This window comes from Phragmites australis, chromosome 11 (assembly GCF_958298935.1).
Source record: "Phragmites australis chromosome 11, lpPhrAust1.1, whole genome shotgun sequence".
Classification (NCBI taxonomy): Eukaryota; Viridiplantae; Streptophyta; class Magnoliopsida; order Poales; family Poaceae; genus Phragmites; species Phragmites australis.
The window spans coordinates 1,132,662-1,146,899 of NC_084931.1; the positions used below are offsets into that span (position 1 = coordinate 1,132,662).

The following is a 14,238-nucleotide window of genomic DNA, read 5'->3' on the forward strand; positions in this document are numbered from 1 at the left end:
CATTTTATGTATTATGTGTATATATATCCCTAGGTATTCATATATTTATGTTTATGTAGATATATATAGATAACATTTATGGTTATTTTTATAGATGTACATGATCCATATATAGAGATATCATTTCATGTGGTGCAAGAGTGTATGTACTCCTGATTTATGCCATGTGTGTGTATATATACGTATAGTAGTATGAACATATACTCATATATATGTGTATTCTATGTTATTTTTCTCTATTTATCAGGGGTGTATATATATATAATATAATACAGCCTCGGGAATATATATATATATATGATGCTAATTTTTTTATTTTCTTTTATTTTTCTCTTATTTTTTCTCACCTCAGCAGTATTAGAACAAAAATTATTGTACAATTTTGCTTAAGTTTGATGTAAGGGGTGGTAGCTATGGACACAAAAGTGCGTTTCGAAAACGGTGCAGAAACTTCTGCGGGCGAGAACTCAATCTTTCAAGCCGTTTTTGGCCTAAAAAAATTCTCCGAACCCAAAAAGTCGAGGAAAAACAGATGTAACTATTTCTGTAGATGTTCGTAGAGTCAAAAAACATCGAAATTGAAGTCCGTATGCAAAAGTTATACCCTTTGTACTAAACACACTCCAGACCAATGTTTTAGAAAAAAACATCATCGGTAACGGGTCATAACCTATGACTTACATAAGTGATGGGTTACAGTTATAACCCATCACCTATGAACTTTGGTAGCAAAGGTTAAAATGATAGCATATACGGTTTCTATCACAAACATGTGAAAACTGAGGTGGTAAGTGAGTCACGCGTAAAGCCCTGGGTGCGGGTTTGAGTCTCACAAAATGCAAATACCGAAATATATTTTAAAATGATGTGGACTGGGCATATGCAATGGTCCCTGTATTAGGTGGCTCTTGGATGAAAAAAATATTTTTTTTACTTTTTTCGTATAAAAAAATAGGAAAAATATTCGTCAGTTATAAGTGACGGGTCACAACTATGGCCTGCCACTTATAACTTGTAATAAGTGACGGGTAAAGTTTTGACCCGTCACTTATGACTTGTCATCCGTGACGTGTTCGGGGTGAAAGGTGCGGCACCCGTCACCCATGACTATTATGACCCGTCACTTTTGAGCTTTTTTCACGTAGTGTCTACTCCCTGCACGCCTTCGCCACCTGCGCCCTGCCGTGCATGGGAAGATTTTGGCTCAGTCGACTACAGTGGTGCAGCACAATTCTTTTATACACCTAGATATATAATAGATTTGCCATGTGTATATATATATACACGCAGATGTATATACTACTTGGCAAATATTCTCTTTTGCATCATCATATATCTATATATGTTTCATTCCCATATATATGCTTCTGTTAATATCATTTCCATGTATTCATGGAGACTCTAGAGTGTAAGAGAAAATTAAAGTGCACGCAAAGAACAATCTCACTGATCACCTGGCTGGCTGGCTCTGATTAATAAGGTAGCTAGCTTGGCAAATACTCCAACTCTCATCACTCTCAGATGCTGCAACATTATATTTTTGAGCTAGCTAGTGCAATCAGAGTATATTAGTAACATAACTACCGAGCAAAACTAATACAAGGTACCTATTAAAGCATCCGAAAAATTTACTGAAGAATAATTGAATGATAACTAATTAATATTTATTGAAGAAGTATTGAATAACAACTACTCTAATTAAGCAGGCAGGCGTAGGGAAGCGTGAGGACACGTGGTGGCGCGGCGTGAGGGGCAAACACGTGGGCACGGGGCACACAGGCGCGTGGGCTGGGCGCACGTGGACCGGCTGCATTGGACCGGTTGGGCTTATGTAGCGTAGTTATTTTATATCTGGGATGTACTCTCTATATATACATAAATATATAATTCCCTTCTGTTGCTTATATAATCAGTGAGGACGAAATGGCCGGCAGGCGTTCAGATCGACCGGTAGCATAGATTGTACTGATCAAGCACTTAGTAGACTGAGATGAGCTTACCCCAATTTGTTTGCACATAATTGGCCTCTTGCTGATAGACACGGCCGCCATTACAAACCAATGCAAATCTAGCTAATTCTTGACAACGAACAGAGCGATGTTAGTTGAAGTCCAGTTTCTACCGCTGTATTAGGGATAGCAACAGAGCCGATCCTCACAGGAGAATCTTCTTCATCTTCATCTCCATCCTTATTTAGTTATTAGAGAAAAATTTCTCCCATTCTTATCCCCACAGAGAATTTTGTAAGGATCTGAGGATGTAAAATTGAATTATATTGATTATTTCTATATATTAATAATATATTCATAGTATAAATAAGTAATTTATTGATGCATATAAGGTTAATTAATACAAGATTGATTAAATATCGTATGTTAGATAAAAAAAGAATAAGAATAATTTATTATTTACTCTATGTAATATAATGTTTGCACATTTATATATAAAAAATATGTATATATGTAATATCGGAGATATAGCGAGAAGCAAAAATTCGTTTCCGATCCCATATAAATTCATAGGGAACGAAATCTCTCTATTTACATCTTCTAATCGGAGAATTGCACATAAAGAATCGGAGATCAAATCACCATTAACATTCCTACCCTGTATTATCCACTAGCAAAATTAATTTGCTACTGGTCCATATATACTCCTCCATACGTAGGCTGATGACGAGATGAGGGTAGGTGCATATTCTGGTTGCCGGTATGATCGAGCAAATCGTGAAATTTGGTCGACCTGCCGAGGGAACGAAGATGGCGGCCGATGCTTTTCGGAGGCTTTTGCTGTGTGTCCAAGAGTTGACCAACATTGAAGCTGCACTCTTCTACATGCATCTATTGTATCATACTAATGAGCTGTTTATCTTAGTCTATTTTTAGCTTTTGCTTCTATCAGAAATCCAGAAGTAAAAATAGTTTTTTAAAAAAAATTGTGTGCTAAGAAATCAAAATATATATTGTAAAATGCAATAGCTAAAATCAAAAAATAATTTTCGAGTAAAATGAAAAGCACAATTTTCAAAAAGATCAAAAGTAAAAACTCAAACGAGGCCTTAAGGCTGGAGCTTCTTATTTTATTGGGTAGATCATCGGTGTCCCGCATCGTGAGTATTTTTGGTCTCCACATGCTCTCGCAGTGGCTCAGGGATGCCTTGAAAGTCCCTGGGCTGACATCCATGTTCCGCTCTCGTTCCCTATTCTCTCCCTCCTGTACCGCATCGAATCCAAACGTCATCCGCTCCTAGACCCCCTCGCCACGACGGCTAGAACCGCCGTCAACATCTGTCCACCAAATCTCCACCCTCCAAATCAAAGCCACAGGCGGCGCTAGGCCCCCATGGAGCACCCGCCGGCAAGGGTGCCACACTCCGTGCCGCCGACACATTCCATGACAACCGATGAGGGTACTGGAGAACGTGGAGAACTTGCAGGTGGTTATCCCTTCAACACTACAAATTGGTTTGGATTCTTCTTCCATTCTCTGCTACTACTGACCTCTCTCTTACGTCTAATTTCCTTCTCTGGTACTGACCGGGAGAGGAGGTTGCCGAGGAGGAGGAGAAAGAGGAGGTGGAAAGGGTTGCTGGTGAGCTGGGCGAGATCGTTTCTTCTCTTCTTCTTGCTTGGTGTTACGATTCCCTGTGCTTGAGTCATGTGTTTTGCCCTCTCGATTCGCTTGATACGATTATGATTCTTGGTTTCGGTACGGTGTTTCCACTACTTAAAAAAACTATTTTTAGAGACGGTTGATAACTCGTTTTTATAGGCATTTAGTGCATCCGTCTATAATCAAAGGTATGTGAAAATAGACGATTTTCACAGGTGTAAAAGAGCCGTCTGTGAAAACCTATTACTATAGGCGGTTCACTTAAGGAACCGCATATGAAAATAAGTTTTCACATGCAGTTTCTTAAGTGGGTCACATGTAAAAATCGATTTTCACAGACGGTTCCTTAAGCGAACCGCTTGTAATAATTGGTCCCCGGATCGTCATTTTTTATCCGAAAGAAAGTAATTTTTTTAACCGACCAGACACCCCCATGGTCGTGACATCTCAAGTCACACGATTTTTCGCGCGAAATACGCGTAAGTGCGGTTCTTAACACTCGAACCCAGAACTTCTCAACTCGCGCGAACCTTCATTACCATTCCACTAGAGAAATGCTAGTGATACTAACACCATATGCAATCCTTTTGATATCTTCTATCTGAAACTTCAAACAATTATTTGGGTATCTTAATGTCTTCAAATGAAAAACTTTTCAACTACAAAGATGTAGATCTCATCGAGGGCTACAATTTTCATATAGAGTTTGTGCTCATCTGACTTAGTATGAAAAAGTTATTAATTTTTTAAGATACGTTGTCACCGATTTTCACTTTGGCGGTTGGGCCACGTGGCGCGCGAGCAATGGCCTGACCAAGCATGCACGTGCACGCACAGGTGCACCGGCCGAGGCAGAGTGGCGGAGGGAGGGGAAATACAGGTAGCGGCAAGCGATTTGCAGCGGCACGACACCGGAGAGCTCACCAGAGTCGGATTCCGCCGGGGTTTCACAACGTCGAGCGGATGCTAGGCTTCTATGATCTATGGCAGATACGGCGGGAGGCTTATCGATGGCGGCAACACCAGATGACGGACGGAGAGGGGGCGGTGGTGTGGGCAAAATGGGCATCACCTCCCCTGCACTGAGAGGTGATAGCCTGCAAATAAAAGGGGCTCGAGGCCTCTAGGCATCACGGCAAGATGGCCAGCCACAACACAGAGCACAAGGCACATACTGGCGGCGACCACAACATGGCGGCGGAAGGCCTTAAGCACAGCGGCACGCAACTACACGAAAAGGAGGTACGAGGGCGGCTACCAGCTACCTAGGTACCTAGGAGGGAGTGCCAGGGGTTCGGAGTACTCACCACACTCGGAGATGGCAACGGGTAGGGCGACGGTTGGCAACTCGTCGAAGGGGTGATGGCGGTTCTGCTCAGCTCTGGCTTGGACGATCTCACATCAGGCTTTCGGCCAATGAAGAGCAGCACTGGGATGGTGGCGTGGCCCTGGAGCTCCTCGACGGCTTGTGGACAGCGGATCGGCAATGACGAGCTACGGTGGCGGGTAAAACAGGGAAAAGGAGACAGAGAGGGTTTGAGCTGCGCTATTTGTAGAGGAAGAGGGAGCAGTGAGGCGGTGAGCACGTGACGTCGGGCGAACGTCGATGGACAGCGCAACGGCGAGGCGGTGGGGTGGTGCCCACCGCGTTTCCTGCAGCGTGGGCGCTTTGCGCCTTCCACGTGCGGGCGGGGCGTGAAAGTCGCGCGGCATGGGTGCGCGAGCATGGGTGGAGAGAGAGCGAGAGAAGTGGAGGCCGGTCGGGGCGAGCAGGGATATTTCTTGGAGAGGGGAAAACGGCAGCCGGTGATGCGGTGAGGTGGAGGAGGGAGGAGGAAGAGGAGAGGCGCGATAGGCGCGGCCGGATGGGCGGCATGTGGTCGGCCACGCTCGCGCGGACGCGCGCGCGGGCGAACTGACCAGCATGTGTTGAGTTGGGCCGAGGGGCACGATGACGACCTAGCGCGGGAAAGAAGGAGAGGGGAAGGAAAGAAGAAGGCCAGGCTGGCTAGATGGGATGAGAAAGAGATGGAGAGGAGGAAATCCGACCCGGGGAGAAATGGAAGAAAAGAAGAAAAAAAAAGAAAAAATGAGGAGGAAGTTTGGAATAAATTCAAATGGAGTATTTGAATTTAGTTTTGACCCTGGAATAGGATCAACTTATTTGAACATATTTAAACTATGATTTGAATTTGGATCTTGAGATTCTGAAGATGATTTGAATCAAAGGATTTGAACTCGAATTGGATTTGAGTTGAATAGAATCTAAGAGTAGATTTATCGATTTAAAACCTCCACACAAGAACCATAAAGATCTCAAACCAATGCATATGAACCAATTTAATGCAGATATTATTTTGAAATTGATTCTAGTGCACTTTGGAACACCTATTCAATTTAGTACACTTAATATATATGAATGTATACATACTGGTATATATACATTCATATACTAATTTTTTTAATCTTAGTTAGCCTAATTAATCATAATTTTTTTAATTTAAAGTGAAATTTATAAATAATTAACATATTTAAACTTAGGATGTTACACGCATGCCGTCAAGATCGCCACCAAGATAAGCCTCACATGCATCCATAATGCGTGGGGCACAACAAGTGAAGTGCTCCTTGAGGAACAAATGCTGAATTCAGATAAAGAAATAGATCCATCAATACATATCTTCTTAACATTGAGTGATATAGCTGAACTCAGCTAAATCAGTACAGATTTATGCCACACACTGTACTCATAGCTTTTTTTTCTTTCCAGAAACATCCTTTACTTCTCTAGTTTAATAAAACCTCTCAATTCAGTTGAAGCATATAAACTGTTTCAAAATAGATGCATAGGGCCTAAGAAGTACTAAAAAATCAGTCCCTACAAAAATTTTAGAGCTGATTCCGTACCTTTGGTGGCTTGTGTAAAATATACATCATGGACTTGCATGACAGTAGGACAGCATTTTGATGACAATATTAACAATGAAAATTTGAGAAGAAATTATACAACATTATTCGCAAGGTCTAAATAAACTCACACCGGAATGACCATGAGGAAGAGCCACTACTCAACTGTTGATCACTTCCAATCCTGCTTGCTCTTACATAGTGCTCAAAACGCACCTTGTCTCCAATGTGCTCAATGACACCAACGAGACCATAGGTGGCATTATCTTTGTCCTTAGAGCTAAAGATTAGAGAAACAAAAAACAATCAAACCAAATGTAAGGCTAGGTTTATTCATATCCATCTTAAGATTGAAAACTAACACCAGAATTATAGCACAATCCAAAATTTTGATATGAAAAGGTTCCCAAGTTAGGCATTTCAAGGCACCAACAAACAAGATAGTATCGAGTCCGCTCCGTTTCAAGAAAGAAAACAGATATCCACTGGGTAGTCAATGATACACTGCTGCAGTGAGTTTGTCATCAAAGTACACATTTTTCTCCTTTTTCAAACACTTCGACACTGCTGAATTTTTTATGCAGATCCTACTCAGATCACACTTGAGTCGCCACCAGAAGTTACTAAAACCCAACTGAAACACAAAACAAAGGGGGAAAACTAACACGAAGCTTCTACTGTGAGCAAATCCTTTGAGCAGCTTGTACTTTGCCTGTGAGCAAATCGCCAAGCTTCCAAAGCAGGGAGGCCATGGCGCCATGCGATGCCCTCACCACTGCAATCTCCATCACTTTTGGCTTAAAAAAATTCAAAACTTTTAACTCAAATTTTAAAAAGAAAATTAGGTAGAAATCACCAGCTATGAACTAAAAGTAAAGGACATCAACTTAGAGTTTGGGAATAGGGAGGGAAGGCTTACTTAGGAGCAAGCGATGATGGGCATCTCCAGGCGAGCCGGTATGGTGGCGGCCTCTTGGTGTGGATCCCAATGGCGCAACAGTGGTGGCTTCCGGCGAGGCGGCACGTAGTGTGTCAGGGATGGAGTAGTTAAACTTTGCTGTTTGAGTTGGAACTTGGAATGGAGGAAGATGAGTGGAGGAACCACATATCTTGACAGGGGCGTGGATTCAGAGGAGGTTTGGCTGGGAGAGAAGCACCTGCTTTCCCTCGATGTAGAGTTGCCGAATCTCTGCCTCTGACTTCGGATCTGAGAGGAGGCTGCGCCAGGAGGTAGAGCGGCGGTGCTGGGCGGTGGAGGCGACCGAGGGCAAGGAGAGGCGGCTAGCTGGCGAAACCCTAATCACCGCCACAAGGGAGGAAGGAGTCGAGCGGGCGGATGAGAGGAGGGGGGGGGGGCGGGGCAGGATAGACGAGGGAGGGTATACCAGTTACATTTGCGGGTAAATAACTTATAACTACGAGGGAACTCTCAATATTTTCCCTTTGCTTTTGGAAGAAGCTGGTAGGAGGCCGCCTTTCGCTTATTAGTAGAACAATATGTATTCGGGAGAAGCACTGCCTACATAAGCAGCAGAGAAGCGAGCCGTTTGGGGCCTCTGTCCATTTTTTTTGGTTGAGAAGCGACCAAAAAGCCGTCCCAAACAGAGCCTAAGAGCACGTGGACTAGAGGTCACAGCTTGGATAAAAGTGCTGCTCTGCTTGTTTTCTACTTGATCTCTTCTCTAAGCTACTACTGGGAATGTGATCTAGCTCAAGGAAGCACCTATCGCCGGGGCGCTCCAGAGGCTCTCGAGCGAGATGCAGTTATCTTCTCCCCCAGTGGTAAGAGGTTGTTAATGAGTAAGAAGGGATCTGATGTCATAATATGGACGGCACATATTACGACATTGCGGATAATGGCCTCCCGAGTCAGATATGCTTGAAGATTAGTATGGAGCTCGATAGCAATACTCTCGGATGAAGTCGAGCTGATGGAGTTCGAATCCTAATTTTGTACCTCAGATCTCAAATAAAAATCGTACCGTGAAGAGACACCGTTAAAAAAAAAACTTGGATCTGCGAGACCTGAGATATGCCAAGCGGTGCCCAACTCCAATACACGAAGATGTGGCTTAATTTGGGACCACCTCTCCCTTTTCTTTTCCGCTCCTGCTGCTGCTGTTGGCATTAGATGGATGTGTTAATGGGATTGTGGTGGACAAGCAGGGATGCATGCATATAGTTTGGGATTAGCAGAGCGTAGAAATTATATTTTCCTGTTGAAGATGAACAGTACAACGAGTTCGGAAGAAGGCGAAAGTGGTGGTGTCCTTGGCTCCAGAACTTTGTTGTTGTCCTAAAAAACAGCCTAACCTTTTCTGATAAAGATTGACAAGTAAATTCTTAGAATACCTTAGACTTGTCTATCAATTTCTTGATCAGTCGTTTTTCACATTTGGGATTACTCTTGTTTCAGGGAAACCGAGAATGTGATTGGTTCGGTGTATGAACTTGAGCAGGCTACACAGATGCAGAATCTTTTGTGTTTGGTTGACTCTAGCAAGGCTGAGCTGACGCAACAAGCAAAATTCTCCATTGGGCCAGACTCATCAACATTTAGCCTTAAATTCTTCTTCCATGGTGGTAACGTCTTCTTGTGTTTTTAAAATTCAAATAATTTATTTATTTTTACTAAAATCTTATTTATTTAATCTCACCGCCTCTTACCGGGTATGGATATACGACTTGGTTTACTAATGAAAATAAATAAAGAACTTAGAAGAGAAATTATCGGATAATCTCATTCTAGTTTTTTTATCCTATCTAAAATTAAATTACAATATTGCTCCCAATATATTCATTCGGCGAGCTCTCATAATATATCCACATTTTCATATCTTAACTTTATAATTGATATAATTATATTTAATATTTTTATTTTTATTGTAACATACGGGTACTTAGCTAGTTAACATAAGAGTTGGATCTTTATTCCCGGCACTTGGTTAGCTTGTGATCGGAATTAAGAGAGAGTGTTTAAAAGGAAATTCTCATGGGCCGTTTGGTACGAGAGTTTGGAAATGAGAAATTGTAACATAAGAGACCGTCCTATTTCACGCGCGAGCGCAGCAAGGAGACTCACGGCTCTCTCCCGACAGCCCACTTCTTTCCTTTTCGGAAAGTTTTTTTCTCTCCGTGACTTTCTTTTTATGGAAAATTTTCAAAAAATCTTTTTCAATTTTTCTTTGAGAAAAAGTTACTGAGAAAAAGTTTTTAAGAAAAAATATTGAGAAAAAAGTTTTGATAATAAGAAAAAGTTTCAACAAAAAAGTTATAACAAAATTATCAAGAAAAAGTTTTAAAAAAATTCCGATAAATTTTTAGCATAAACTTTCTCAACAATTTTTTTCAACCAAAAACTTAAAAACTAGCCCGAACCAATGCGGCCCAGCCTGCCTCAACAGGCTGCTCGGATAGGTCGTCCGTGCGTTGGCTCCCCACGCTGACAGGCGGAAGAGAACTCGTGTTGCGTAAGTCATGATGAACGGTGGAGATGCATCGATTTTATACTAACAAAACAATTCCCGACCAACCCCTCCTAGATTCAAAATGGTGTGAGTTGGCTTCTCAAATTCTCTTTCTCATCCCATTAAAATTCCCGAGCCCATTCCTTTCTATCAATTCTCTCCAACAAAACCTTTTTCGAGAAAAGGGTTTATCTCAAAATCTTTCTCGCAAGATGGTTTATCTCCAAATCTCAAGTCAATGATCGTAACAAACAAGTGGAGACGGCAAATTTGGAATCCGGGTGGCAAAATCGTAACTTCACTGAAGAATATTCCATCCCCTCTGGCTGGAGAGAAAAGCGCCAAAAAGAAATAACCACCTCGCCCTTCCTTCCATCCCCTCCACCACAGCCAGGCGAAGGCGGCGGCGGCGGCGGCGGCGGCGCTTTTCTTTCCACCACCACCACCTCGCTTCCTCGTCTCGTCTCGTCTCGTCTCGTCGGTAAGGAACCCTAACCTGGCCTGCTGGGGCAGATTGCGCGTTTTCTCCCGCCGCGAGATCCTTTCTTTGCCGTGAGCGATCAATTCCAAATCTTTAATCTTTTTGCGGGACAGACACTCCAATCCGTCCAGATTGTTGCGGAATCGTTTGAATTACTAGTTGCATCCTGGGGGTCAAACTGAACCCCCAATCCCCTTCCTCCGATTACTCGTTCTGGAGGGAGGCGACTACTCAATCCGTTCTGTCAATCTTGTTGGGTACTGTTTTTTCACTGCTGCACTTCACTACTCGGCGGGAGGGATTGATTGATCGGTGCAATAAATGGGTGGACCGATGTGTCGGTTACATTCCCCCCAATCTAATTTCTGGGCACAAACATCTTTCTGATTGCGGTATACCCTTTTCCCTGTGTTCGTAGAGGGAACCAATAGACAAAAAAATAAAATTTAAGTTCTCGTCTTATTATCACCGAACTTGATAGGACTGAGATTGTGCCATCATTGTTAAAATAAAGTTAAATTACTTTATACCTCCTGGGAAATTTACCTAGTTTATTAGGCCGGGGATTGCAAGGCGTTGCGTTGGTGGCACACTGTTGCCGTTTTGTTTGTATTACATTATTTAAGTTACTGATTTTGTTGATCTCAATGGGCTATTTGCTTGTCCTGCAGGAGCAATGGCTCTATCTCCGCCGCAACGGATTGCTCTCATCATCACTTTCTTTGGTCTTCTGGCATTCGTACTTGGTGTCATCTCAGAAAATAAAAAGGTCGGGCCTTTTCCCTGTTATGAACACTGATCATTATGCTTTTTCTTGTGAAGGATGCTGAATTCAGTACATATTTAGGCAGATTTTCACTAGTTAACGGTGAGCAAATCATTTAGGAGCCACCTTCACAACATTTTAGCGTAGATGCTAATAACAATTACTGCAATTTTCCGATCCAGATATCAGGACTGTTTTGAATCTAGTTTACTTGAAATTATAGGCAAGCATCGTGAAATTATAGCACAGCTCAGACTTCTGCTTACTGTCCTCTATCTTTCAACCAGTATTGTTACTATGAATATCTTCAGACACGCTTGTAAATTTTATTCTGTGTTTGTTGCAGCCTGCTTCTGGAACACCTATCCAAGGAAAGGATGTTGTCATCTGCAAGTTCCCAAGTGATCCAACTCTTGCAATGGGAAGTCTGTCCCTTGTGGCGCTGGTACTAGCTGCTATCATAGGGCACGTTGCTATCTTTTATCCATACTCAGGCAAGTCAGTTCCTCGTGGAGCATTGTTTCAAAGCACCAGCTTGTCTGTGTTCTTCGTTGTTGCTGAGTAAGTATCCTTTCATCTGTATGGCTAAAAATCTCATGTGTACTGGAAAAAATATACCTTATATGTCATTTTTTGATGTGTTGTTGCACCCTCGTGTCATTTGATGATATTGAGCTACAAATTGACCCATCCAAGTTTGCACTCCAGAATTGTCTTGCTGGACCCTGAAATCTTTTTATTGAGTTTTGTTCGGATGCAGTAATGCTTAACAGTGCTAACGATATAGAATCACCGTCTAGAAGATTACTTAGACTAAATCTTGCATTCTGTAATTTTGACTCTGATGACCATGAATTTCGACGTACAATCTATTAATGTTTTGTTTTCATTACCACTATTGTATGACTTTTTGAATAATTGCACTGTGCACCATGCTGTCTCCTGCACTTAATCTCTTCGTGATAAGTAAGAGGCACATTGTTGATTCTGTTCAATCTTTGTGAAATCAGGCTTGTCTCATTCCTGGCTTTTGCAATGTTGCTCTGGGCGACGGTCACTGAGGGCCTTCACCGCACCCATAACATCCACCACGACATGAACTACCAGTGCCCTACTGCAAAGACTGGCCTGTTTGGTGGTGCCGCTTTCCTTGCCCTCGACGCTTCTCTCTTCTGGCTCGTTTGCCAGATGCTGGCCCTCAACGCAAGGGCTGACTATCTGGACGAGGATGACAACAAGGGCGAATATGGCCAGGTTTACGCTGCTGAAATTGAAGGTTCTAAGGTCTGAGCCCATGCGGCTATGCTCTTCAGGGGTTTATGATTAGTGTCACTTAGCTATATTATGTCGTCAACAAAGTTGCTTTAGCTCTCTTAAATTTGTATATATATATGTCACACCGGTTGCAAAGCCGTACGTAAGGCTGTTGCTCATTCTGCATTTTCATATTTCAGTGTGAAGCATAAACTGCATTCCCAATACAGTTGGTTTGCTACTTCCCTAAGTGAACTGTAATCTTATTTGTTATCATTGCGGTACTGCTCTGTTGTATGCTGCGACTGTAATTCTGGAAGCTTGTTCCAAATATCAGAGTTCCCGGATCTCAGGGGTACGATGTGAGAGCGGTCAAATTTCAGTATATTCTGTGCGCAGCAAACAAAATAGTCCTATTGCACTTTACATGTATAGGGAACAAATTCATCTGACATCTCAGGGCAGAGGCATTAGGTAGAGGAATGAAATGGCAATGATTAAACTACGTACACTATTAAAATTTAAAAAATAGGAGCAAAGCATTGTTAAGTTACACTGTAAAATCACGGTTCGTAACCCATCATGTTCAGGATATACTATATGCGTTCGTCCTGCGGTCTTCAATCGGCCACTCATAACGTAGTCCCAAACCTTTTGGTTCAGAACCAAGCAAATGTAACTCCCAGATTTGGACCAGGCACCAATGCCAGTCCTAGACCATCGATTTGTGATTCTATACTATGGTCACAGCCGTCAGCTGAATTTCTCTCAATTCGGTAAATAATGGAGGCTACCACTTGCGCAGCACCGGTGTTACGCAAACTGCAAGTGTCCTCAGGGGCCTTCTAAGTTCTACCTCCGATCATGAACAGTGAACGGACCATACTGCACCAAGGGAGAAAGAACAGTTTGGATGTAACTGTAAGTGCCATGATACGTAGAAAAGGAATCAAGATTTCTGCTCAGAGGAAAGCAAAGAGTATGTAGCCAGCTAATTTGTTGGATATACAAGGTCCAACAAAGAGGAATGTTAGATAATTCCTTGGGTCCTTTTTCTCACGATTCACGGCATGAATGATGCAGCATTTCAGAATTAAAGACACAAACAACGGATGAATCTGAAAGTCTCAAAAGAAGTGGAACGAATCTGATGTTCTGAAAACACAGGGAAGAAAAAACAGCAAAAGAAAAGCAGTAGATATCCGAGCAATGATAGTTTACCTAAGTCCTTGTCAATTTCAAACATGGTTGGCACGATTCTTGCTTAGTGCAATTAGAGGGGTGTTTAAAGTTTTGAATAACTAAGGCTAAAATGCTTAAGATGGGTATCAGCGGATCCAATGCTTTTATGTGAGGTGATGCAGGGGTTTCAGCATGATGATGTGTAGATGGTTAAAAACAGATAAGGAGCAACTGCATGCTAAGTCATGGGAACCGTACACAATCCAAACACTAGAGCTCAAACTGAACCCATTTGAGATGCTTTCTTCTTTTTGTTAAGGGTAAAGTTTAAGAACTACATGTACGAGTGCAAAACTAACACAAAACTACACTTTCTACAAAAGTTTTCGAAGAACTACACAGATTGGCGAGGCTATCACAAAACAACACTCTTTAGGAAGAGTTTGTTTGGTTTTTGGTCCCAACAGGCCAAGCCAAAATTTGGCCAGAGGCCAAATCAGGGCAGTGTCAAATTTTGGCCGCTAAAATGGCGTCAAGCCAAAATCTGGCTGGCCAAAAATTTTTACAAA

The 14,238-nt window shown here is 42.3% G+C and overlaps 1 protein-coding gene across 2 annotated transcripts; it reads left to right on the forward strand.

The window, feature by feature from the left end:
* Nucleotides 1–10,310: 10,310 nt before the first annotated feature.
* Nucleotides 10,311–12,771, forward strand: LOC133883904 (uncharacterized). Of its 2 annotated transcripts, none has more exons than XM_062323305.1 (4): nt 10,311–10,467; nt 11,139–11,236; nt 11,580–11,794; nt 12,244–12,771. In XM_062323305.1, exons 2-4 carry the CDS (start codon nt 11,144–11,146, stop codon nt 12,521–12,523), a joined length of 588 nt encoding a protein of 195 aa, XP_062179289.1. In that variant the 5' UTR covers nt 10,311–10,467; nt 11,139–11,143; the 3' UTR covers nt 12,524–12,771. The 2 variants fall into 2 exon arrangements, with proteins under 2 accessions (XP_062179289.1, XP_062179290.1); XM_062323306.1 differs by lacking the exon at nt 10,311–10,467 and adding an exon at nt 10,738–10,859.
* Nucleotides 12,772–14,238: the final 1,467 nt, after the last annotated feature.